Raw genomic sequence first — 27,233 nt, 5'->3', positions numbered from 1 at the left:
GATAGAATGAGGGCTTGACAGAGACTTATTCCAGAATGTGTGGGTGGCTGCCTTAGAGTCAACAGGAGACATGCCCCAGCTAGTCTTGCAAGTACATAATGACATTCTAGCAGTTTCTCCTCTGAGGAGAAGGGAGTTAACATTCACTGATCACATACTATGTGCAAGATCTTCTTTAGATTTCCATTTGGTATCTCATAATAACCTTATGAGACTGGTAGTACTAACCCTATTTCACTTGATTAAACTGAAGATCAAAGTAATAGGGTATGTGGCAAGATTCAAACAAATATACTTGACTCCAAACCCCATCTTTGGAGGGCTTCCCCTAGGTTCCCATTTGCTTTAAGAAAATTAGAGCCAATACGATCCTGCCCTTATACTGTAACCAGCACTGAATGGAATAATGCAAAACAGAAGCAGAGAGAAGCAACTACTACTTCTACTGAGAAGATTCACAGTAAAAGCAATCAAATAATTTTTAAGGTCACCCCAGTCAATATATGCCTACCCAGTGGAGGGAAAATCCCCACTTCTGGCAAAATGTGTCATGAAGGGTCACATGCTATTTTTCAGTCATGCATGTCACTTGATCTATGGCTAAAAGTGAGTTATTTCTGGGGTATAATGGGCTTACTACTTAAGCTACTTAGTAAACTATAAAATAATAGCATTCCATGGTTTGGGATTTTAACATTAACAAAATTGCTGGAGACATTCCAGAAGATGAGAAAGTAAACTATTTTGGAAAGTGACATTAAGAAATCAATTCTGAGAAAAGACAACTAGCTCTTGTACCACTGCTTAAAGTTCATTTTCTTTCCCTTCTAAGTCTGATTTTACCCATAAAAGTGTAATTTATGCTCATAAAAAAGTGCACATAGTACAGAAAGTTATGAAATGAAAAGTAAAAGCCTCCCTCCCCTCCTAGTCTCACTTATATATCTTTCCAAAGACTTACTGTGCATAAAGTAGCCTGTGTGTGTGTATAATTTATAATAAAACAGCTCTTTAAAGTACAAGTTGGTTAATTTACAATAGCATAAAAAAAACTTATGAAAAAATTTAACCAAGGAGGTGAAAAACTTATTCACTGAAAACTACAAAATGTGGCTGAAAGAAATTAAAGAGACCAATAAATGGAACAATATATGGTATTTGTCGATTTGGAGATTTAATATTGTTAAGATTTCAATACTACTCCAAGCAATCTATAGATTCAATACAATCCCCATCAAAATCCCAACAACCTCTTGTATAGAAAAATCTACCCTAAAATTCATATGGAATTTCAAGGGTCCCCAAGTGGCAAAGCAATCCTTTTTTTTTTTTTTAATTTTTGAGATGGAGTCTCACTCTGTGGCCCAGGCTGGAGTGCAGTGGCCGATCTCAGCTCACTGCAAGCTCTACCTCCTAGGTTCACACCATTCTCCTGCCTCAGCCTGCTGAGTAGCTGGGACTACAGGTGCCCACCACCACGTCTGGCTAATTTTTTGTATTTTTAGTAGAGACAGGGGTTTCACTGTGTTAGCCAGGATGGTCTCGATCTCCTGAACTCATGATCTGCCCACCTCAGCCTCCCAAAGTGCTGGGATTACAGGCGTGAGCCACCGCGCCTTGCCGCCAAAACAATCTTTGAAGAGAACACTACAGGCCTCATATTCCTGATTCTAAAATTTATTACAAAGCCACAATAATCAAAACAGCATGGTATTGACATAAAGAAATACACCGTAGACCAATGGAATAGAATATGGAGCCCATTAATAAATTCTCCTGAATATGGTCAAATGATTTTCAACAAGGATGTCAGTGCAGAAAGGACAGTCTTTTTCAATAAACGGTGCTGGGAAAACTGGACATCCACAAGCAAAAGAAAGAGGCTGGACCCTTACCTAATACCACATATAAAAATTAACTCAAAAAGGATCAAAGACCTGACGTAAGACCTAAAACTGTAAAACTCTTAGAGGAAAATGTAGGCGGAAAACTTCATGACATTAAATCTGGCAATGACTTCCTAGATATGACACCAAACAGACAACAAAACTAAAACAGATAAACTAGGCTATATCAAAATTAAAAACTTCTGTGCATCAAGGGACACAATCAACAGAATGAAAAGGCAACCTAAAGAATGGAAGAAAATGTTTGCAAATCATGTACCTGATAAGGAATTAATATCCCAAATATAAAAGGAATTCCTGCAACTCAACAACAAAAGAAACCCAATTTTTAAACAGGCAAAGCACTTGAATAGACATTTCTCCAAGAAGATAAACAAATGGCCAATAAGCATATGAAAAGATGCTCAACATCATTAATCATTAGGGAAATGCAAATGAAAACTGCAATGAGATATCACTTCACACTGGGTGTGAAATGCTAAGACAGCTACTCTCAAAAAACCGAGAAAATAACAAGTGTTGGTGAGGATGTGGAGAAATTGGAACTTTGTGCACTGCTAGTGGGAATGTAAAATGGTGCAGCTGCTATGGAAAACAGTATGACGGTTCTTCAAAAAATTAAAAGAAGATTAAATAGAATCACCATATGATCCAGCAATTCCACCTCTGGGTATCCAAAAGAATTGAAAGCAGGGGCTGAAAGAGATACTTGTACAACTGGGTTTATAGGAGCCTTACTCACAACAGCTAAGAGGTGGAAGCAATCCAAATGGCCATCAACAGATGGAAGGATAAATAAAATGTGGTACACGCATACAATGGACTACTATTTAGCCTTTAAGTGGAAGAAAATTCCGGCACACGCCACAACATAGATGAATCCTGAGGACATTATGCTAAGTGAGGTAAGCTAGACACAAAAATACAAATCTGTATGATCTCACTTATATGAGGTATCTATAGTAGTCAGACTCAAACATTAAGTAGGAAGGTAATTGCCAGGAGATGGGGCGAGGGGAGAATGCAGAATTGTTGCTTAATGGGTATAGTTTCAGTTTTACAAGATGGAAAAGTTCTTGATATTGGTAATGCAACAACATGAATACATACTTAACCCTACTGAACTATGCATTTATAAAAATGGTTAATACTGTAAATTTCATGTTATGTGTTTTTATAACAATTAAAAAATTTTAGAATTATTTTAAAAGCTCAAGTTAGGTTATATAATACTGTTATTTTAACCTTTACAATTTATCTTGTATATTTTTCCATATTATCATGTATTTCTTCTTTCTTGTTCATCTTTGGGACTATTTACCAGTATAAGAACACTGTTAATTATTTAACTTTTCTCTATTGATGGGCAAGTAGAATATTTCCAATTTTTTCACTACTACCAATCTTGCTATAACATTCCTTCTTTGACCTATATATCTTTCCACACTGTATGATTATAAGTTATTGCCTAAAATGTAGTCAAAACTCTAAAGACTCTAAATATAAAAAGAGTATCAGGGCAAGGGAACAAGTAGCTATAAAATCCAACTTAAGTTGCTGTCACTAATATTAAGACCATAAGTCTCATAACCTTTGATTCAGTGATTAAATTTTAAAGGAAAATATTCAATAGAAGGAAAAGGTTCTATTTTGACATTATCTGTAATACTAAAAAACTGAAAATGATCTAAATGTCTACTTATAACAGAGGCATTATAAGGAAATCAAGTAACACCTTTATGGCTATAAAACAATAGGAAGACTATGTAACTGTATTAAAAATATTTTTATGTTCACAGTAAAAAAACACACCCACTTTACATTTTAGGCTGTAATCCAGAGATTGTAAGTGCCTCATAGGCCTAATGTATCCCAGGCAGATGTTCTGTTTGGACTACACAACTTCTTTGAAATTAGAATTTGACTCTCTTTAGGCATGGTGAATATTCTCCAATTCACTGTCATCTACATTACTTTCTAATGTTTTATAACCAATGCTTTGCCTTACTCAGGTACCTACATTCTTGACCCCTGAATGTGGATGAAAACTCAGAAGGACTTAGAAAAATATAGACAGATCTCCTGACGGGGAGTGAGCTGCTCAGTGCATTTTCCTTTGGGAGAAATAGTGCCTCCACTTACCGTTAAAAATCTTATACCAGTTAGCACATATGTTAAATATATGTACATACATACACAGCATGGTGATATTTTACCGCTAGATTGGCTTCCAATGCCAATTTGTGCAATTCAAGGTTAAACAGAATATAAATTGTCCATTTCCAAGGGCACATAAGAAATAAAGAGATGTTTCTTCCCACACCCCACACCTCCTTTTTAAGAACCCCCAGTATCACTCACCTAGTGACTTGCTTGTGGAAGTCTGTAAGTTGTTTGTGTGTCACTGTGACGGCTCCCACAGTTGTTTCCTTTGGCAAACCTTTTAAGGAATTTTCTAACCAACGACAAAAAGTCTGTATAGGGAATAAGGGTAAGAGTTTTAAAAGGAAGCATGGCTTACTCACCCGAGACCCTATAGATACTAACAAAACCCCATAAATTTTCCTCAGTAGCATTTACTTCCCTACACTTGGGAGCAAGTAAAGGAATCAACAAAAGTGCTCTCATTAGTCCTTCAAACCCTTTGGGTTGATGGCAGTCTGAACATGCATGCCTAGACTTCCCTTCAAAGGGGCAGCAGGCATCATTTCAGAAAAGGACCTTCTACACCTTAGAAGTGAAGTTTCTTCTGGATGAGGCTATTGTTCTGTTCCTGTCATAACGTATATGACAAATATACATATGCATGCATGCAAACACGGACACAGACACACACACACTCGCTCTCTTTTTTGAGACAGGGTCTCGCTCTGTTGCCCAGGCTGGCAGGCAGTGCACTGCAGCTTTGACCTTCCAGGCTTAAGTGATCCTCCCACCTCAGCTTCCCAGGTAGCTCAGACTACAGAAGTCCATCAACATGCCTGGCTAATTAAAAACAATTTTTTTTTAAGAGATGAGGAGTCTTTCTATATTGCCCAGACTGGTCTCAAACTTCTGGGCTCAAGAGATCCTCCCAAAGTGCTGAGACTACAGGTGTAAGCACTTGACCAGTATATTTTTAAAATTAAACAGATTTCCAAAAACTCTTGAGCTTAAAGATCAAAAGCGATCCAAAGTAAAGGTTCAGATACCTGAAAGAGGAGGGGCAAAAAGTATACTAAGCCACCATGTCAGAAAGTATACATGAGTCCAAAATCTTAAGGATTTTAAGGCCATCTCTCTCAGAATAAGTCCTATCCATTCAATTCATTTGTGATATCTGCCTGCTCTTTGTGTTAAAAAACCTTACTCTTGTTGCTCATATCTGAGCATTCTCTTTATGCCTTTCCTATGCACAAGAATTGTCTCTACTCCCTTTACTTCCTTCCTTTCAAAAATAAAAATTCTAGAGACTTCCTCTGGGTTCTTATTTTCAGTTTAATTGTTGTCCTTTGGGTCAGCTCTAATATTTCTTCACATTAAGTGGAATGTATACTTCAGTCAGTTTTGGGCTGTAAAATTACTCTTTTATACCTAATTTTTTTTACATTATATATTTTCCCATCATATTCATTTATGACCATAATAGGCCAGAGCGAAAGTATTATAAATGCTCAGGAAGTACGAAGCATTTCTTAATTATGGATACAAAACAGTTCCTTAATTCTTAAAAATACATAATAGTTGTTATATAGCAAATTTTTTTTTTTTTTGAGACAGGGTCTTGCTATGCAGCTCAGACTAGAGTGCAGTGGCATGATCATAGCTCACTGCAGGCTGGAACTCCTGGGCTCAAGCAATCCTCCTGCCTCACCCTCCTGAGTAGCTGGAACTATAGATGTATGCCACCACACCCAACTAATTAAAAAGAAAAATTTTTTTTTTTGTAGGGATGGGGTCTAAGTTGCCCAGGCTGGTCTCAAACTCCTGGCGTCAGGTAATCCTCCTGCCTTGGTATCTCAAAGTATTGGAAGACAGGCGTGAACCACTGTGCCTGGCTGATATACAGTACACCCTGTTGAGTACATGGCTACCTGGTTTCTATTCCTGTCCAAACTTCTTGTTCTCATTTTTTGTTGTTGTTGTTGTTGTTAGCACTTAACAATATGTTTACAATCAAGAATGTTTTAATAAAGTTAGATTTATATAAGTTTTCTGTTACTTGGGAACCAAGTGTATTTGTAAAAAAGTTTAAGCAGAGTATGAAGACTTTTTCCCTCAGGTCAAGGACTTCCGAATTAAATTTGCTGATTCCTGGAGGCTCAAAAAGTACTTTTCTTTAGAAAAACAAATATGCTACTCTATCAGGTTGAAATGGAACATGTGTATCGAACCAGCAAGGAATAGGTACTATTATATATTATTATTATCCATTTTATATTCTGCAGTTCCGTAAGACAGTTCACTTTAACTAGGTCCCATTGAGTACTTTCCTGAACTGCTTTTATAGTAATATTAAAAATTATAAATTCCATTTTAAAAACAATTTCAGGTTATATTATACTTTACCATTCTACTCAACTTTCACACAGTACACATAACCTGAGTTATGGTCATGTGGCCCAGTACTGAAATTACTTGGGCATTATCAGATAGCTTTAAAAAAACAACTCCATCCTTAGGTGGGTGATAAAGGATCTGGTTCAAAGAAATCCAGAGGGGAAATATATCCAACTGTACATTGTGGGTTACTTTGACAACTATGTGCTTCCAAATGTTCTGGTTAGATGTATCACCAAGAAATAATACAGTGCTATAGAATAAGTCTCAAAGGATTAAATACTACTTGAGTAATATGCAACTAATAAAACTGACATTTGGACATCTCTCACAAGTGAACAAATTTCACACTGGAAAGTCACACGACTGAATTCAATGCTTGATACTTACTTCTGGTAATATAGCCCCTATGACAGTGACATAGAAACATGTTTTAAAGAACTCAATATAAATTACTGACCTTTACGGGCCTCTTCATCTACCAATCTAACTTGGCAATATGTCTAAATTTGGTTCCATGGACAGAAAACAGGGCTAGTTGCAAAATTAGGGTTGGCCTTAAGGAACCAAAGCCTGTGAGATAAATTCCTTATGAAAACAATCTTACCGGTCTGTCAACCTGCATGATCTCCCAGAGCACTTCAGCCACATCTGGTAGGGTATAGGGGGGGAGGCAAAAGCAGCAGGTGTGCAGCAGCTGGCTGACAAGCTGCTGTCCAAGCTGGTTCATCACCTGTCCAATCAGTTCTTTCCGTAATTCAAAGTCTTCTTCATGCTGTATGTAGGAAAACAGGAACATCAGATAAATTCTAGTCTCAATTTCCCAAAGACCAAGCACTCCTTCCCCTTTAGTAATTTCTCTTTAATAGGTCGGAAAGTGTGTATGTCTGTGTGTGCGGGTGTGTGTGTGTGTGTATGCAGATGTGTGTAAAGTAACAGCTGGATTCACAAAGTCAAGAAAATGTTTTGTCTTTGGAAAGAAAATGAAAGAGTTCATTAGTATCCAAGGAATGAACATGGGTTTCAACAGAGATTAATGCTTAGATTTTTCATGATTTGAAGGCAGAAAACATGGTTAAGAATTAAAGTTAGCAATTTTTAAAATTTTTTTCTCATCTTCTATGTGATGGTATTAATTTTCTTTAATGTGAAAAATAACTTGTGTTCCTATTTCCTTTTATAAAAATCAAGTCAGTCTGGCACGGCAGCACACACCACGGTCCCAGCCACTTCAAAGGCTTAGGGGAACAGCTTAAATCCAGGTGTTCTGGGCTGGAGCATGCTATACCAGTTGGGTGCCTGTGCTAAGTTCAGCATCAATGTGGTGACCTCCTAGGAGCGGGAAACCACTCCTGGGTTGCCTAAAGAGGGAGGGGTGAACAGCCCAAGTCAGAAACAGAGGGGGTCAAAATTCCACTCTGATCTGCAGTGGGATCTCACCTGTGAATGGCCACTAGTCTGGGTAACACAGCCAGATCCCCACGTTACAACAAAACAAAACAAAACCAACTGAAATAAGAATTGAAGACATCTATCAGAGATCTAATTTTTTCTATCAAAAAAAACCCTTATTTTTTTTCTCCTTGTGGTCTTTAATTTTTTTTTTTCTTCTTTTCTGAGACAGTCTTGCTCTGTCGCCCAGGCTAGAGTGCGGTGGCCTGATCTCGGCTAACTGAAACCTCCATCCCCGGGGTTCAAGCAATTCTCCTGCCTCAGCCTCCCTAGTAGCTCGGATTACAGGCATCCACTACCATGGTTGGCTAATTTTTGTACTTTTAGTGGAGACAGGGTTTCACCATGTTGGCCAGTCTGGTCTTGAACTCCTGACCTCAAGTGATCTGCCTGCCTTGGCCTCCCAAAGTGCTGGGATTACAGGCGTGAGCCACTGTGCCCAACCCTTCCTGTGGTCTTTAAAGACACATATATTTCTAATATCTTGAGAAAAATATTTTTTAAATTGCCTTTCCCTTCTAGTTATTTTCTTCTCTCTTTTACTGCCAAACTTCGTAAATGAATAGCCTGAATAGAATGCAGAAGTAAATACATACTTCTTCACTGCTCTCCCCTGTCTACAATTCTACTCCACATCTAATCAAACCTAACTTCAAAACTCCTGTGAACCACACTACTGCTCCCACTGTTTAGTTGTCTACTAACAAACTTAGTACTATTCTGACTTGCTCTGATCTTGATTTAAAGGCAGTATGACTATCTGCCTCTCTAATCCATCACAATTCTACCTCTATTTCATGGCTCCATTTAAATCCCTCCCTTTCCAGAAAGTTATTCCAACTCTTTTTGGTCTAGAGCTTTCCCTCGTCTGACCTCATACCAATCACGACTTTTATCACTCATCTGACAATCAAATATTGGAGGCCAAAGTGGGAGGATCACTTGAGGCCAGGAGTTCAAGACCAACCTGGGCAACATGGTGAAACCCCATCTCTATAAAAAATATAAAAACTAGCCAGGCATGGTGTTGAATGCCTGTAGTCCTGGCTACTCAGTCTGAGGATCCCTTGAGATTCACATCACTGTACTCCAGCCTAGGTGACAGAGCAAGACCCTGTTTCAAAAACAAATGAAAAACACCAAATACTGGCTTCTTGTTGTTACTTAACTCTTTAAACTTGTTTCTCTCTTCAACTAGACACCAAATGGTTTAGGAGCACGAACAGTTTTAGACTGCTTTATATAGCCTAAAGCAACCAGCACTAGTGTCTTAGTTGATATTTTGACTAGTGAATGATCCATTATGATATATGTCTACCAATACAGATCAAGTAAGGAAATACTGAGATGCTGGTTTTCCCCTAAGGAATGACAAAGAGATAGGAGATAAAAACTGTTAAGTAGAAATGGTATCATTTTTATACTTACATCATTGGCTACCCCTGTATGAATGAGGTCTCGTAGGAACCTCATGACACTACAATTGGCATCCCGGTGGTCCAGGGTAGTAGAGGCAATGGCCCACTGTAAGATAGGGATGACTACTTGGCTCCGCAGCAAGGTGACAGGGCTACGCTGAATAAACCTGGTGTGGAAAGTGAGACTAGGTATAAATGACAAGTTTAGGCTATAAAAGCAGCCAGGGTAAAAGGGCAGAACTATGAAGACAGTAAAAAAGATCAGTGGTTGGTGGGGGTTTCAGGGAAGAAGGGATGAATAGACAGAACATAGAGGATTTTTATGGCAGTGTAAGTATTCTGTATGATACTATAACAGTAGATACATGTCATTACACATTTGTCAAAACCCACAGAATGTACACCAAGAGTGAAGCCTAATGTAAACTATGGACTTTGGGTGATAATGCTGTGTTAATATAGGATCACTGTTTGTACTACTCTGGTGGGGGATGCTAATAGAGGGGAAAGCCGTACATGTTAGGAGGGAGGGGTATATGGCAGCAACTTTTCACTCAAATTTGCAGTGAACCTAAAGTTGCTCTTAAAAAAAAAAAAAAGGACCATATCTTAGATTAGTGTATTAAAAGACATGTCACCACACCTAATTTCCAACTAAGATTTTATAAATCAAGAAAGACCAGTCAAAAGGACTTACAAGTAGAAACTCTCCTAGGTTAAAAAGTCCTAAAGATGCTAGAATAGCATTTCCCAAACTAAAGTTCACAGAATTCTGGTTCCCAGGATATCAACAGGAATCTCTCAAAGAAAAGGTTGTGTGTTCAAATAAGCTTGGGAAATGCTGCTGGATTTTTAAAGTGGTTTTGCTTGTTTATTTTTTGTTTTAAACTACTATTGGGTTTCCAAGTTCCTTTAATATACAGGGAGAATCTCTTCAAAAAAAGATACAGTATATTCCAAACTTGTTTCATCACTTGTACAAAGAACATTTCTAGGGACTAGTTTTCCAAGGAATACATACCCTAAGAAAACAGAGGGTGACAGCCCATCCAACAATTCTATCAACTAAAAAAAGAAAAAAACAGTTTTTCTAACCTACCCAAAAACTAACAAAAAAAAGTGTTCAATATTCAATCCTGCCAGTTATGGTGGCTCACGCCTATAATCCCAGCACTTTGGGAGGCCAAGGTGGGCGGATCACCTGAGGTCCAGAGTTTGAGACCAGCCTGACCAACACGGCAAAACCCCGTCTCTACTAAAAATACAAAAATTAGCTGGGCATGGTGGTGGGCGCCTGTAATCCCAACTACTCAGGAGGTTGAGGCAGGAGAATCACCTGAACCCAGGAGGCAGAGGTTGCAGTGAGCCGAGATCATGTCATTGCACTCCAGCCTGGGCAACAGAGCAAGACTCCATCTCAAAAAAGAAAAAAGAAAAAAAAAAAATCAATCCTAAGATAAAACAATCAAGTCAGTATTACTTAGCATTTGTAAATGAAATAACAGTTGGGCTTTTGTTGTTTTGAAAATAATGATTTTTCTCTTTTATTTTTTAAATGCTGATATGGTAACAGGTTTGGTTCAAATTCCTTAGTTAGGGACTAAGGAATTCAAGCAGAAGTTTGGCAATCATATTATCAGTGCTACTGATAAAGTAGGCTGTGGGTAGAGCTGAGAAATACAGTATGAGACAAGTGCTAAGGCATCTTAAAATCCCAAACATTCTTTATTCTGAAACTGATTATATCTAAAGGACGCTAAGCTTCTCAAAGAGAAGGCTGAGGTGAAACATGAAATCACAACAGCACAAACAGTCAAAAACTACAGAGGACTGTAGAAATGATCTAGTCAAGTGTTTTGCCAGGCACACTGCATTGTCTTGTGTGTGTGCCCTCCTTCCTGGCAGGAACTCAGCTCCTTTATCCCTTGCTTCCTGCCATTCTCTGCATCATTGCTGGGGATATATCAGCTTGCAATTTACTTTTAGGTTATGAATCATTAATCTACTTACTCCAGTGACTTCATTTTACAAGAATAAAACAACCAAGGGTCAGATGGCAAGACTAAGCAGTGATAGGATGAGCAATTAAGAAATGGGCTCTTCAGAAGGATTTACCTGGTGGCGAGCCGGAACAGGTCATCTACAGTGTCAGGGTGATTCTGGAGACCATTCTGCTGTTCTAGGAGCTGAAAGGTGGGGATGCACAGTGCCTAAAACAGAACACTGATTTTAAAAGAAATCCTTTTTCAGAAGTGCCACAGCATTCAGACTTGCCAAATATTACAATAAGTACAAAAGGAACAAAGAAGAAAAGCACAGCTGGGAAAAGAAAAGACTGTAATGAGAATCTGATCAGGAAAAGAAAGACAAATCCTTCCCAGTTGACATAAACAGTTTTCACCTATGAAGTTCACATTTAAGAAAGGGTTGAGGATACAGATTTTAGTTGATAAAACTCAACAGATGTCATCTCAAAGTTTTAGAAATTTCTGAAAGCAGACTCTATTTAGGTACTAGATATGGTTTAGTCCACTGAGGGAGTGGAAATTTTTATAATAATTATGAAATATCAATTTTAAATGAAAAGACATCTTGGGAAAAGAAACAGCATTCTTTTTTTTTTTTTGAGACGGAGTCTTGCTCTGTCGCCCGGGCTGGAGTGCAGTGGCCGGATCTCAGCTCACTGCAAGCTCCGCCTCCCGGGTTTACGCCATTCTCCTGCCTCAGCCTCCCCAGTAGCTGGGACTACAGGCGCCAGCCACCTCGCCCGGCTAGCTTTTGTATTTTCAGTAGAGACGGGGTTTCACCGTGTTAGCCAGGATGGTCTCAAACTCCTGACCTCGTGATCCACCCGTCTCGGCCTCCCAAAGTGCTGGGATTACAGGCTTGAGCCACCGCGCCCGGCCAAGAAACAGCATTCTTAAACTCAATATTCCCCCTCTGTGGCTGGAAGGGAGGGAAAAGCAGTATCTGAGGAGCTATTTCCAATGCTATTATTAACTCTAAAACCCTCCCTGCTGCTAAGAAAACTAGTCAGTTGGCTGTTCCAGGCAAGAAGTTAAAAATACAATAATGCTTGAGCTTAGAGATTCATTTTGCTCACCTCCTCCCCTCTTCCAAACACCCTATCTCTGGAAGAGCATAAACCAGGCAGTAACATCTGTAATAATCATTACACTCATGTGGTCAGTCTCTCATTCTCTCAAACAGGCCTGTTCAGAGAACAACTAGGAAGCTTCTACCTCCCTGTTACTAGGAAATCAACATGCCTGGGGGAAAACATAAAGAAGCAACAGAATTAAAGACATGGTAAAGAATACGCTGGTAGGCCTTCAGATCCTCTAAGCCTGATGCATCTATACTCCTCATGGAAAAGATACCTGGAGCATGTCTAGTAGTCCCTGCCGACAGCCTTCTTCCATGCCATATTCATCCACAAGGATACTGCCAAGGTACAGGAAGCAGGAATGCTGATGTACGTGGTACACATTCACCATCTGTCGAGGAAAAAAACAATTAGTTCAATGCTTCGCCCTTCAAAAAGTACCAACTTATGAAACTGTCTCCAGGAAGAAATTCAGAGATAGATTGACTTCTTCTCTTTAAGGCAACATAGTAAAGCTTGTTAGCACTATTTTGTGAAACATAGGGCTCAATATCTCAATGATTTTCAGGTTCTCTATTCTTCCAACCCTTTGAGCTTTCATCTTCCCAAGACAATGCTGTATAAGAGTTGTCTAATACTTAAAGCTGGAAGCTATCAGGGAGCTCATGGATTATTTGCAAAACCCCAGCACAGAATATTTCATCCAGTACGTAAAGGTTGCTCTCATTTGCACTGTAGATAAATCATATTTTTAAATAGTATATATAGCCATAGTTGGGAAAACAATATCAAACACTTTCATCTTGGAGAAGACAGTGAAAGCATTGTTTAAATTTTGAGTTGCTCCTAAACCTATTTTATCTTTTAAGTAAAAAATAGTGTTTTCTATGAAGCTATTTGGATTTCAGCAGAGCAAAAATTTTAGTACAATATGCACATTATTATTATTATTATTTTTAAGAGACAGGGTTTCGCTCTGTTGCCCAGGCTGGAGTGCAGTGGTGAGATCTTGGCTCACTGTGGCCTCAACCTACCAGGCTCAAGGGATCCTCCCACTTCAGCCTCCCGAGCAGCTGAAACTATCGGTGTGCACCACCATGCCCAGCCACAATATGTGCTTAAATAATTTGTTTAGAATTTTTACTCCACTACCCTCCCAGAATTAAGAAGCAATTGTACACTCACCTATTTAAAATGCCACCACAGTACATATGTATTGATCTTATTACACAAATTCAACTCTATGAACTTGGTGGGCACTGAAAGGATACAGTAACTAATTCTTCTATTGGCCTATGCCATGGAATGAGCATGAGATAGGAGCTATGAATTCATTCCATGATGTAAACTCAAAATTATATGCTCTACTAAGGAATGATGAAGTCAAGGATTGCCAAACATTTTCTTAAAGGGCTACTTTGTAAAAAGTACAGATCTTGTCCACCATTCAGTCTTCTGCCCACTCAAGTTTGCCAGTGTAGCACAAAAATGACCAATAGATAATACTTAATTATAGCTATAGCTCAGTAAAACATTAAAAAAAAAATAGGTGGCAAGGCCACTGACTATAGACTGCTGGCTCCTGAGTTAAGGGATTTTTTTTTTAAGGATAATTTTCATTTTTGTCACATGTACTGTCTCTAGAACACACTTCCTATATAATAATGCTACCTACTCTATTGAGTTGGTCATATATAACTGGCAGGAATTAAAAAACAGTATCAAAATCATGAGGGTATCCTCCAATAGCAAAGGGGCATTCTATCAAGTTGTGGTAGACCCAGAATATATTGCACTGAAGGGGACACTTGACCAGAGGTAGCAATTGCCTAAATGCAAACATATATTATGGTGCTCAGCATATAGTGAAAGTAGAGAAAATCACTAAAAATTAAAATTCTGTTGAAATATTTACCTGTACAACCTTTAATCAAATCTACAATTTAGAGAGGCAAGGTTATCCAAGTACCACCACTGCACCAGCATGCCTGTGCCTGTGGTTGAGGGCACCTATGGTGCAGAATTTAAGGGGGAACTCACTCTTAAGGTCAAGACCTCCTTAAAATCTGCACCCTAGGTGCCCTCCCTAGGTGGAGCATGGTCACTTCAGGTTGGGTGGGGTAGGGCTCTAGCCTGGAGCTCTGTGACTGTTTCCCTCACAGCATGGGTACAAAATTTCAGAATGCACCTCAGAGTCCTGCAAATACAGGACTGGCACTTTGCCTTGCATCCCTAAATCTTGTGTCCTAGGCACTGGCATCCTGGCCCTGCTCTAAGGTTAACATCAACATAAATGACTTAGTGACTTAAGCATAAGCATGTCATATAGTTCTAGACGAGAATATGATTTTAGAGAACATCATTTAGTGAGTCATACCATCATAATTACATATCAATCTTAATGACTAAAACAGTCCAATTTTTTGACAAATAAGAGACTTCTGTGGACAACTAACTGTGGCCAAGATTGAAGAAAATCCCTTTGGGCCAAGAAACAGCAAAGTGTGACTTGCTACATTTTTTTCCCAAGGATCTCAATATAAAAATGCTTACTCTTAGTATACAAGGACTGAGCACGAGTCATTTGCTTCACAGAATTTCACACTGGGCTGTGTTTCTACTTAGAATACTGCTATAGCTACTATACAGAAGAGATTTTAGGCTGTTTCCCTTATATACAATGTACCTATCACAGGCATTAATCTCTTTCAAGTTTTTTTTTAGTTTGTTCATAAATACAAAAGTGTTTCATTTCATCAGCAAAGTTTTTGTCCTAAAGGCTCCTATTTCAAATTCTTTTTTTGCGATGGAGTCTTGCTCTGTCACCCAGGCTGGGAGACAAGCAATTCTCCTGCCTCAGCCTCCCGAGTAGCTAGGATTACAGGTGCGCGCCACCATGCCTGGCTAATTTTTGTATTTTTAGTAGAGACAGGGTTTCACCATGTTGGCCAGGCTGGTCTTGAACCCCTGACCTCAGGTGATCCACCTGCACAGGCCTCCCAAAGTGCTGGGATTACAAATGTGAGCCATCATGCCTAGCCTTTTTCAAATCCTGTACATGGAACATGTCCCTCACCACCGCCCCCTACCCGCCCCAGATAACTTTACCTGTGTGACTAGTGGCTGCAGCAGCGCTGCAGATCCTTTGCCTACACAGCGAACAGCAAAGCGCAGGCACCTGCAACAACGCTCTACAATCCGATTATCAGCCCGGTGCTTATTTAGAGTCTCGGATAAAACTGGCCATATCTGGGTCAAAAGTAAAAGAGCACAAGAAAGAAAATCATCAACTAGGACCTGAAAAACTGCTAAGTTGGTAACACCTCATTTAGCTTTTAAATAACGGGGACAAAACTTTCTGTATAGGAACACACATGGCCAGCATGCACAGGTTCAACAGACTACCCACCACAAAACCCTACCACTTAACAAGAGAAAACAGTGCCTCTTTAGAACTGGAAGAAGAGCATGTCTAACTTTGCTAAAAGGCAGAGATACACAATTTCTAAACTTCAGGCTTCCTGAAAGGCGATGAAAAGAATGAGTACGAGCTATACAGGAAGAGATGTTTAAAGACAGTTCCTGGAAGGTGGAAGAATTTGAACAAAAGGACTAGAGTTAAGGAAATGGCATCATCTGAGACCACTGGACACTTAAAAATATGTAGTGTTGATGTCATTTGTCCTCTGAAGCCTCAAAAGCAATTCTTAAAACATGGCTTTTGATCCTCACATAACCTTCAGCGAAAAAAGTAGAGGGGAAATACGTCATCACTGAGGAAACTGAAGTCACCAGCTTTGTCAAAAATATTCTGCTGGTATTGATCAGGCCTCCCAGCAACTCTAGGAGTCACACAGTGAATCTCTTTCTACCACTTCTCTGGCCTTTCAATGCATTCCCTTGTAGCCTGTTTTGTTATCAAATCTAAAATAAAATATATTTGGATGGCTCTGTCCCTCATTTCATTGAAACAATATCAACAAACTGAATCTCCCTATGAACTTAGAAGACAGTATCTCCTCAGGTGAGTTACCCAAAGCCCTGTAAGGAAAAAAGAAGCAAGTCTTGATTCCACAAGCATCCATTAACACTTACTTCCTGTATGACTTTCTGGCACGGATGAGTCTGTCCATTTTCCACAATGGGATTGGTATGCCTGGGAAAAGACAACAGCCCAAAATAGTGAATGAAGACCAATTTCACTGAGGACCCAGAGCCCTGATTCCTGCTTGCTTACTTAGTATCATGTTCACCAAATAAAGAAAACCAGATGATAAAGTCATTTACTTACATCACCCTTATAAGCACATATTTTAAATAATCCTATCATTTTTTGGCCATCTTTAAGTCACTTCCAATAGAACATGCAAATTCAACCCAACTTTGGGTACATGGGCTGTGAGGCGCTACAGCTATCTTTTCCATTATTTCCCCCTTATAAACCCAAATATGGGCTGGGTGTGGTGGCTCACGCCTGTAATCCCAGCACTTTGGGAGGTCGAAGTGGGTGGATCACCAGAGTCCAGGAGTTTAAGACCAGCCTGACCAACATGGTGAAACCCTGTCTCTACTAAAAGTACAAAAACTAGCTGGGCATGGTGGCACAAGCCTGTAATCCCAGACACTTGGGAGGCTGGTAGTGGCACTACTTGGGAGGCTGAGGCAGGAGAATCACTTGAACCTGGGAGGCAGTGGTTGCAGTGAGCTGAGATCACACCATTGTACTCCGACCTGGACAAGAAGTGGATGAAGTAAAACTCCATCTCAAAACAAACAAACAAAAACCCAAAAACCTGAATATGTAGTTTCTTCCAAATTAACAAAAAAATACACACAAGTTGTCTAAATCCACTACTAGAAACCAAGTATTGCTTCATTCCTTGCATTAAAAGACTAAAAGCTATAGGAACTGTAGTCCAAAGATGTTGCAGTTCTAGTCTGAATCCAATGTACTACCCACAATCAGCCAAATACAACTCCTCTAATTCGAGAGCCCACTAATTTGAAGAAAAGAAGGAAACAAACAAACAAACACATAATTAACTACCAATTACTTTAAAGGAAAGCTACCCTTTAGTTTTAAAAAGCCCAACAGCAACTTTGATAAAAATTTAACTTTAATTCAAGTATTTACATCTATTGCAGATTTTCTTTCATTTACTGTGAAATAAGGGTTACTGTTAATAGGTTCTCCGAATGGCATGTTAATAGGGCTCTCCTAATTATAAAAGGAGAACATTGCACCAACTCAGAGAAAGGTATCTGTTGACAATAACTAGTAACACATCACCTTTTTAAATATTTATCCCACATAGGCTTCTATGCAATGATTACTATAACATTCCAGTTATACACTGATCCCACAAATTATAAATTATGTTACTCAGTAAGAATCACCCTTTGAAAACTGTCACTCAAATGCCTTTTTAATCATTAGGCTCCTCCTCTTGACTTCAAAGATGCATTAATTTCCCCTGATCACTGAAGAAACTTCATTATATTTTTGTACCCATACACTATATAGAGAGAGATGTTCTGAAAGTATGGTCTCTGGAATAGCAAGCAGAATCATCAGCATCACCTGGGAATTATCAGCAATGCAAATTTTCAGGTCCTACCCAAGATCCAATGAATCAGACACTGAGGGGATGGGACCTAGCAATCTGTGTTTTGATAAGCCCGGGTGATTCTGATGCATGTGGAATGATGATATATGTGAAAGTTTGGTCTTTTGGTGTCCACAGAACTGGAGACCAAAATAATTCCATTTTTAGAGAGTCTTTTTTTTTTTCTTTTTTTTTGAGATGGGGTTCTCACTCTGTCATCCAGGCTGCAGTGCAGTGGCACAATCTCAGCTCACTGCGACTTCTGCTTCCCGGGCTCAAGTGATCCTCCCGGAACCTCAGCCTCCCAAGTAGCTGGGACCACAGGCCCATGCCACCATACTCAGCTAATTTTTATATTTTTGGTAGAGACAGGATTTTGCCATGCTGCCCAGGCTGGTCTCGAACTCCTAAGCTCAAGCAATCTCTGCTTTGGCCTCCCAAGTGCTGGGATTACAGGTATGAGCCATCGCGCCTAGCCATCCACTTTTAAAGAGTATTTTAACATAAAGATCTACCAGGAATGAATTCTTAGAATTTGCCTTTGCCCCAGAACTTCAGGTAACAGCTGGTTTAATTAGTCTCCAAACCACAGGGAGATACTTGGAAGTATGAGAAAAAAATACTTGCTTACTTCAATACACAATGGTTTCATTTGAGCCTTTAACCCAAGTAAGGCATCCAGTGTCTCCCTTCTTACCTAAATATCACTGCAAGGCGATCTAAGAACACTGTGGGATCTGAGGATATGCCATTGCTGGGCTCTTGAGACAACAGCTGAAGAGACAAAAGGACATTAACACCCAATTGTCACATGTACAAATCTACAGCCAACACTGCAACATACATCAACTTTTGTCTCAGTCTCTGCTTATTTCCTTATAATAAAGTCCTAAAAGTATATAAAGTCCTAAAAGTTACTCAAATGGTGCAAATTTTAATTTAAACTGTCAAACTACTTTCCTCCATCTTATTGCATCCTGGCCAAAGCTACATATTACGACATTTTACTGTCTGATCACTGAGGAATAGAAAATAGTATCATTTGATTTTTTTCCCATTTACTTTACTTATTATTATATTATATAATAGATTGTATATATGTTATACAGTACGTAAAAGATTATATATTTAGCTTTATATTATAAAGCTTTAAATTTATTATAGCTTTGTAATACATTTTAAGCAAATTGTCTCTTACTCTTCTTTCCTAAAATTTCTTAGATACTCCCATAAGTAAATCAGAGATGAACTACAGAATTATTTTATCAAGTTCTAAAAATCTCACTGGTATGTCTACAATTGTTGTACTATAACTATAACTGGAGAAGAGTTGACATCTTTAAAATATCTTTTAAGGAAACATGGTAGGTTCTGACATTGATTGCTAACTTGAATGAATTATTTTCCCATTACATTTTCTAACTGATGATTACCAGTGTAACCTAAAAATAAAATCCTAAGTCTCCCACCAACTGAAAAGGCCCTTCCTGTTACCATGGAGACTCCAGAGAAACTTTAAAAATGGAGCTCTCAGCCATGATGGGAAGGGAGGTCAGATAGGTTTTTGTTACACTCCCTATCTTTTGGAGTTTAGGTACAAGTGGCCAGCATTAATGTTAAATGGAGATCATAAGACTGATCAAAGACCTTTTTTATTTGAGATGGATTCTTGCTCTGCCACCCAGGTTGGAGTACAATGGCACGATTTCGGTTCACTGCAACTTCCACCTCCCAGGTTCAAGTGATTCTCCTGCCTCAGCCTCCAGAGTAGCTGAGATTACAAGTGTGCATTACCACACCTGGCTAACTTTTTGTATTTTTAGTAGAGACCAGGGTTTCACCATGTTGGTCAGGCTTATCTTCAACTCCTGACCTCAAATGATCCACCTGCCTCAGCCTCCAAAGTGCTGGGATTACAGGCATGAGCCACCACGCCCGGCTGATCAAAGACTCCTTGTGGCAATAAGATACTAAATTACAAACAAGATCTGAGGCCACACAAGGCAAGAGTTAAGTCACATCTATAGCCCATCAATCTTTATTAAACTGTCAAAGTTATGGTTGACTCTGACATAGCACCCTTAACTTAAACATTCCTTTCTGCTAGCCCCAAGCTTTTTGTTCCTTTAACCAACTGCAGATTAAAGAATCTCTGAATCCACTTATGACTTGTAAGCCCCCACTTCAAGACAGCCCATCTTTTTAGACCAAACCAATGTATACCTTCTGTATTTTGATTTATGTATTTGCCTGTAACTCCTGCATCCCTGAAATGTATAAAACCAAACCACAATCCCACCACCTCAAGCACACTTTCCCAGAACTCCTCAAGACTGGGTTTTCCTGGGCTGTGGTCACTCATACTGACTCAGGACAAACCTCTTTAAAACATTTTATAAAATTTGGTTTTTGCGTTAACACTGATATAGTGAGACTCTATTAATTCTGAAATACTTATTTCTTGTATGCAGTTACTTTGATAGCATTATTAATTTTAATAAATTCTTAGTGCATTTTCTTGGGTTTTCTAGGTAGATAAAAGATCTGTTAATAAGTAATTTTGTCTTTTCATTTTTAACATGTAAACACTTTATATTTGTTTCACACCTTCCTTAATTGGACTTACCTTTTTCAATGCCATAACCTGAACAGAACATAGTTCACTAAGACATTCAGTAATCTTATCCAAAGGTAATCGGGCTAGGACAAGTGCTGTCCCTGAAAAACAAAGGAAGATACAAATGAAAAATAAATGCTGAATTGAGGTAACTCAACCGGTCTACATCGTATCAATGAACAGAAAAAGCAAACTGGTTTGGTTCCATTCTTTCAAAAAGATCAGCATTGTTTTTTAAAATTGTAACACTTTGTTATTTACAGTTGTTTTTTCTTTATTTGGCTCAGAAGGCTAAGACTGACTAACACAACTGAAGTTAATATTTGTCAAAGACTTTTAGAATCTCCTTCACAAAGCCAAGGGCAAAGCTATTTTAAAATGTATAACCATAGTGTAATGTTTCTCAGACTTCCCAGAGATGCTGATTTAGTGGGTCAAAGAGAGTCTTTATTTTTGATAAGTACTTCCGGCAATTCTTATCATAAGAGAAATTCTGACATAATGCTTTTAGAAGAATGGGCTGAAATTAGAGATTTCACTCTTACACCATAACACTCTCTGTGAGGTTATAAGAGACATTTTCTCTGGGCTTCAGTTTCTTTATGAAATAAGTGACTTGAACAGCGAAGTAACAGTTAAATTTGCCTTTCTTTTCAAAAGAAAAAAAGTTACAAAAGCCTCCTACCCCCTTCTTTTTCCCTCCTAAATAAATCTTGACTTAGAACTCCTTAAAACAAAAAACAACAGAGGGAGTTAGGTTCAAGTGGAGACAGACGGTCCAGACCGTTCCTACTCAGCCTCCCTCTTGCTGCAATCCCCATTCTATCCCCACCAACTGCTGAAACACCTTCCCCAAATCCAAAGGATTACATATTAGCCTAGGTCCCTTCTAGGTCAAGAGACACCTTGAATATAATTTTTTTTCCCCTAAGTTTCATTCAACAGAACAGTAATTTATCCCTATACCTTCAAATTTGAATAAAAAACCAGAGTGAATCTTCCTGGCCATCTATAAGCCATAAATGAGTTAGACATTCTTTTCTTTTCTTTTTTTTTTTTTGAGATGGAGTCTTGCTCTGTTGCCCAGGCTTGAGTGCAGTGGCATGATCTTGGCTCACTGCAAGCTCTGCGACTTTTCTATAAAACTAGGAGGGAAAAGCCTAATTTCAGCATGATTTTCCTTTTAATTAATTCCTATAGAAAAGTATGTTACTTTAAAAAGTTTTCAGCCAGGCATCTCAGCACTTTGGGGGGTCAAGGCGGGAGGATCACTTGAAGCCAGGAGTTCAAGACCAGCCTGGGCTATATAGCAAGACCCTGTCTCTATTAAAAATTTAAAAGATTAGCTGAGCATAGTGGTGTGCACCTGTAGTCCTTGCCACTTGGGAAGCTGAGAGAGGAGGATCACTTGAGTCTAGGGGTTCAAAGTTATAGTGAGCTATGATCTGCCACTGCATCCCAGCCTGGCAACAAGCAAGACCCTGTCTCTAAAATGAATAAATAAATAAAATTGAAAACCATTTTCCACATCTATTAGATACCACTGAAATTTGGGAGGCCACATTGCACTATAGGTAAGACATCACTTCAATATCAAGGTTAAATTCCATTAGAAAATGACACGAATATTTGACTCTGATTTATCTGTGCCTATGAAGGGAAACAACAAAAACCCAAGGTACAAAAAGAAAATCTGATATAAAAAAGCACAGTCACACTAGCTGGTAAGGAATCTGGTCATATGAATGACAAAGGACAGAATTCACAAATAAGGCCATCTACTCTTGCCAAGGCTAATTGTTTAACAAGTCACAGAGGCTTAGAAGATACTACACAGGTTATTTTACCCAATCCCTTAATATACCTCAATCCTCTCTAATTTACCAGTGATAAGAATTTCATTACCTTACAGGGCACTCCAATCTGTGTTCAGAAAGTATGGTTAGAAAGTGTTTTCTTCCTAGAGCCAGTATATGCTTCCCTATAAATGGCTGACAAGTGACTACTCATAAAATAAATATGATCCTTCTTTTATAAGACCATCTTCCAAATATTTAAAAATAGCCACCATGCTTAAAGGCTGTTCTAAGTCTTTTCCCCTAGCCTTAATAGCTCTATTTCTTCTATTAAATCTGAGCCTCATGACAATGGCTGCTCTGGATAGAGAATCACTGAGCTGATCAGTAATGGTTAAAGGCTGCTAAGAGACCAGCACCCCTGACTTCTACTCATGGCACTGATCCACGTATACTACCTTTCAACTCCCACTTACCTCTTTGGTATGGCAATGCCTCTTTGCTCTCCCTTTTTATTCTTCCAACTTAAAAAGCAGCCATGTTTAGTTTGAATATGTTGTCTCTACCCAAATCTAGGTCTGTGCTATACATACTACAAGTAGTATTAATTAATTATATCACCTTAAGATAGTCCAAGAAAAGAATGCATGTACATATAGTCAACACTATCCCCTCTAGTGGAAAAGCCACCTTCCCCATCTCATAAATTCTTATCACTAAGCCCACTGCAACTGAAAAACTGGGATATTACAGATGTAAGATTACCCCAAGTAGTGGTTTGAGGTGACTATTAGTGGTTAACATCAAGTAAATACCTTTTAGCAAGCCCACAGCAGCTTCTGGAGACAACAGGAAGGAATCAAGGGAACGGGCAATCTCCAGGAGTCCATTAAAGTGCTGAGCCATGTGATCTCGGCAGACAGAGCAAATGTTATGAATGGCTTTGGCTGCAGCAGAAGCCAGGGGCTTTTCACACAGGCCTTTCATCAAATAGCCCAACACAGGGTCTAAGAAGAAAAGCCAAGCAGAGATTACATATCTGAAACTAAAGGAAAATTTCTAGTTTGTTAGAACAGAGGTATACTTGCTTTTCTTTTTTCAAAGCAAAAGAACCCTTTTAAAAAGTGAAATGTGTTCAGAACCACAATAAATAAAACACATAAAAATGGAGCTGATCTCACTTACATATTATCAGCAGGCCCTGAGCCCCAGCTATTTCATCTTCCATTTCTTCCCTCACGGCAGTCAACGTAACTCCCAGGGATTCACAGAGCAGTCTGTAAACCACTGACTTAAGAGCATATATGGCAATCCAGGTATTAAGAATATGGTGATGTAAGAAAGAATGCAAAAGCTCAGGGAGTTACAATTACACCGAGAGATGAATTACTTGGTAAAACAGCCTATATGAATCAGGACAAGGATAGCTGTCTAAAGCTGAAATTTTTATACTTCTCTCTAGTTACAAAAGGCCTTAAAAATAGGCAGATGAATCTTTAGCACTTCTAGATGAATTAATTCACTATGTTTTAATTTTGCCAAATATAAGTGTTCCAAGAAAGTTTATTATAAAGTTGAATTTCTATAGAGCTAATTCTACTCATCTTTTACCTTCTTTTATAAAATCAGAATGTTTTTCTATAGGGAAAAAAACCTTAGAAAAGCCATATATTATTTTGGGGGACAGAGCCTCAGTCTGTCCCACAGGCTGGAGTACAGTGGTGCGATCTCAGCTCACTGCAACCTCCATCTCGCCGGTTCAAGCAATTATCCTGCCTCAGCCTCCTGAGTAGCTGGGACTATCGGCATGTGTCAAGCCCGGCTAATTTTTGTATTTTTAGTAGAGATGATTGTTTCACCACGTTGGCCAGGCTGGTCTCAAACTCCTGGCCTCAAGTGATTCGCCTGCCTCAGTCTCCCAAAGTGCTAGGATTACCACTGAGAGCCACTACGCCTGAGCAAAAAACCATATATTGTTAAAGGTCATTGTGAGTACTTTATACTGACCTTGTAGCAAACTGTGAAAAAGTGGAAAGAATCAAAAGAATAACATCTTTTTTTTTCCTTTTTTTTTCTTTTTGAGATTGAGTCTCGCTCAGTCACCCAGGCTGGAGTGCAGTGGCGCAGTCTTGGCTCACTGCAACCTCCTGCTCCTGGGTTCAAGCAATTCTCCCTGCCTCAGCCTCCTGACTAGCTGGGATTACAGGCATGCGCCACCAAGCCCGGCTAATTTTCTTGTATTTTGAGTAGAGACAGGGTTTCGCCTATTGGCCAGGTTGGTCTCAAACTCCTGAACTCAGATGATCCTCTAGCCTCAGCCTCCCAAAGTGCTGGGATTATAGGCATGAGCCACCGTGCCTGACCAAGAATAATGTCTTAAAGCCCATTTAAAATCATTATATCCATTTCTAGTCTAATGATCAATACAATGCCCAAACTCAGCACAATCTGCCTACCTTCACCAAAAAGAAAAAACCAAAACCAAAACCTCACCCTGTTTAGTCTAGGAATCAAAAGACCTAGAATCTAGAAGCTAGCCCAAGCAACTCTAATACTGTAGACTTCTGTGACTCCCAAATTGGGTATTTCTAGTTTTGACTATTCGGAGTATGAACATAGAGCAATCTGTCTACTGCTGAGGCACAAATCTGAATGAGATACTGCAAGGTGGCACTGAATGATACATCTTTTGATAAGAGTCTGCAAGTCAACCTAGATTTGCTGCTTTCTGGACATTAACTGAAGTATTAAAACAAACAAAAAAATCTACTGTTCCTTGGTGGAAAAATGGTTCAGAAAAGCAAGCCAAATATTGAGCCAGATAAAGTGCAGAAATCTAAGAACTAAAAAACAGTCATTTTGAAATCACTTAGAAATAGTATGCTGGGCCAGGTGTGGTGGCTCACGCCTGTAATCCTAGCACTTTGGGAGGCTGAGGCGGGCAGATTACTTGTGGTCAGGAGTTTGAGATCAGCCTGGTCAATATAGTGAAACCCCGTCACTGCTAAAAATACAAAAATTAGCAGGCATGGTGGCACGCACTTGTAATCCCAGCTACTTGGGAGGCTGAGGCAAGAGAATCACTTGAACCTGGGAGGTGGAGGTTGCAGTGAGCCGAGATCGGGCCACTGCATTCCAGCCTAGGCAACACAGCGAGACTCCATCTCAAAACAAAAAAAGAAACAAAAACAAACAAAAAGAAACAGTACGTTGAACTTAGAAAGCAGCTCAGTGTATAGAAACAAAGAACACATTCACTCTTTTGAGCATGTGTTTCAGTCACTAAAAACAGATACATAAAATAAAATCAAGTAAAAAGGCAATAATAAAGATATACATAGGAAACACATCCAACTGAATGATTTAATACTAATCACAAAATTTGGCATTCCTAAAATTCTCAGAATGTATCCCTCTTAAATGTCAGGGCTTGATATATATTACCCTGGATAAGTTATTTCGTCTCTTTGGGCCTCAGTTTCCTTGTCTGTAAAATGAGAAGGTTAGAATAAATGATTTCTAACTTTACCTTCAATTCTAAAGTTGTTACTTATGATTTTTAGTTATTTTTTCAAGTCAATAAGGACAGCCAGAGGCTTTACAACAGTCTTCATTTTAATTTGCAGTTATTTAGTTTTGAATAATAATTCTTGGTTTTAAATGAAGCATGTATTACAAGTGAAAATTACCTCCTTTGCTTTGGTCCTTTAGTAGCTTCTAGTATGTTAAAACTATAAGAGAGTCTGATTAGCATATGCCAAAGACTAACAGAGACAGAAATGTTCATGCTTAAACAGAGTACTAGAAGCAAACTGTTCAGTGTTTCCCTATCTGTAGATCTAATCTTTCAAAGGTCTTTCTCCTAGATCAGATTATAAGTGTTACATCAACTAAGCACTAACTTACAACATATTGTTTACTCTCAGTTTCTATAAACACTCTCGTGTTAAAAAAACAGAAAGGAAAACTCAAGCAAAAGTAAGAGATGAGAAGAAAAATCAGAAAAATGACAAGTTAAGAAGTGGCAGAGGAGAGAGATTACGCATACCAAGGAACTGAGGATTTCGATCAACGACTTCACTCATCTCTCCAACCAATTCAATGCTGGTGTATCGCACAGCCGTATGTACAGTCTCTGGGAGGCGGACAACTCCTTCTAGGACTTCCACAAGTGTTGGATTGTTCTCCCTGAGTATAGGTGGTAAGTACTCACAGTTACTGATTTCAGAGGTTTTATTCTGGCCAAATAACAGGCTGTGATGACACACAGCATTACTAAAGAGCTTCTTTCTAAATAACTATTAAAATAAAAGTACTTGGTATTTGTTATGAAAGATTTTCAAATCCTCAAAAAAGAGGAAAAGATAGAAATGAAAGATATTGTTTCAGGAAAAGCATACTGGCTCCTTAATATTCTGAATGCCAGTAAAGTGTCTAAAGACACATCAAGGTGGAGAGGCAGACATTTACTGTGGATGAATGTCTTCTTTTAAAGAATCTATTTTATTTCGTCCTATAGCTGCAGCACCTAGAACAGTGCCTGGCACATAGTGGGCACTCAATAAATATTGCTGAATGGCTAAACAGATGAATGAATAATTCTGATAGACCACTCTTTGTTGTTATTCTCCAAAGATTTCTTACACCTGGATATTGGAAACTTTAAGAACAGGTAAGTATGGGTAGCCAGTTCACTAACTGAAAGAACAAGAAAACAAGCTGCAGGAATAGATTAAGTTGCCCCGATTTGGAACATGAGGGAAAATTAAAGTTAACCAAACATTTTCCACAG

General features: G+C 38.8%; 1 protein-coding gene across 3 annotated transcripts in view; it reads right to left on the bottom strand.

Moving 5' to 3' along the window:
- Nucleotides 1-27,233, bottom strand: part of TNPO3 (transportin 3) — a 107,515-nt gene that overhangs the window by 8,771 nt on the left and 71,511 nt on the right. For all 3 annotated transcript variants that reach the window (XM_017896241.1, XM_017896242.1, XM_017896239.1), the window contains 11 exons: nt 26,490-26,629; nt 23,257-23,448; nt 20,655-20,746; nt 18,726-18,802; nt 16,518-16,578; nt 15,531-15,671; nt 12,697-12,813; nt 11,432-11,526; nt 9,327-9,483; nt 7,054-7,221; nt 4,269-4,381 (listed from right to left, as the gene is read on the bottom strand). In XM_017896241.1, coding sequence (XP_017751730.1) covers nt 4,269-4,381; nt 7,054-7,221; nt 9,327-9,483; nt 11,432-11,526; nt 12,697-12,813; nt 15,531-15,671; nt 16,518-16,578; nt 18,726-18,802; nt 20,655-20,746; nt 23,257-23,448; nt 26,490-26,629 — 1,353 coding nt within the window. The remainder of the gene's footprint in view (nt 1-4,268; nt 4,382-7,053; nt 7,222-9,326; nt 9,484-11,431; nt 11,527-12,696; nt 12,814-15,530; nt 15,672-16,517; nt 16,579-18,725; nt 18,803-20,654; nt 20,747-23,256; nt 23,449-26,489; nt 26,630-27,233) is intronic.

The sequence above is a fragment of the Rhinopithecus bieti genome, unplaced genomic scaffold (assembly GCF_001698545.2).
Source record: "Rhinopithecus bieti isolate Rb0 unplaced genomic scaffold, ASM169854v2 scaffold_26131, whole genome shotgun sequence".
In the NCBI taxonomy this organism is placed as follows: Eukaryota; Metazoa; Chordata; class Mammalia; order Primates; family Cercopithecidae; genus Rhinopithecus; species Rhinopithecus bieti.
Note: the sequence above shows the minus strand (reverse complement) of the source record. Positions and strands in the feature narration are given on the sequence as shown.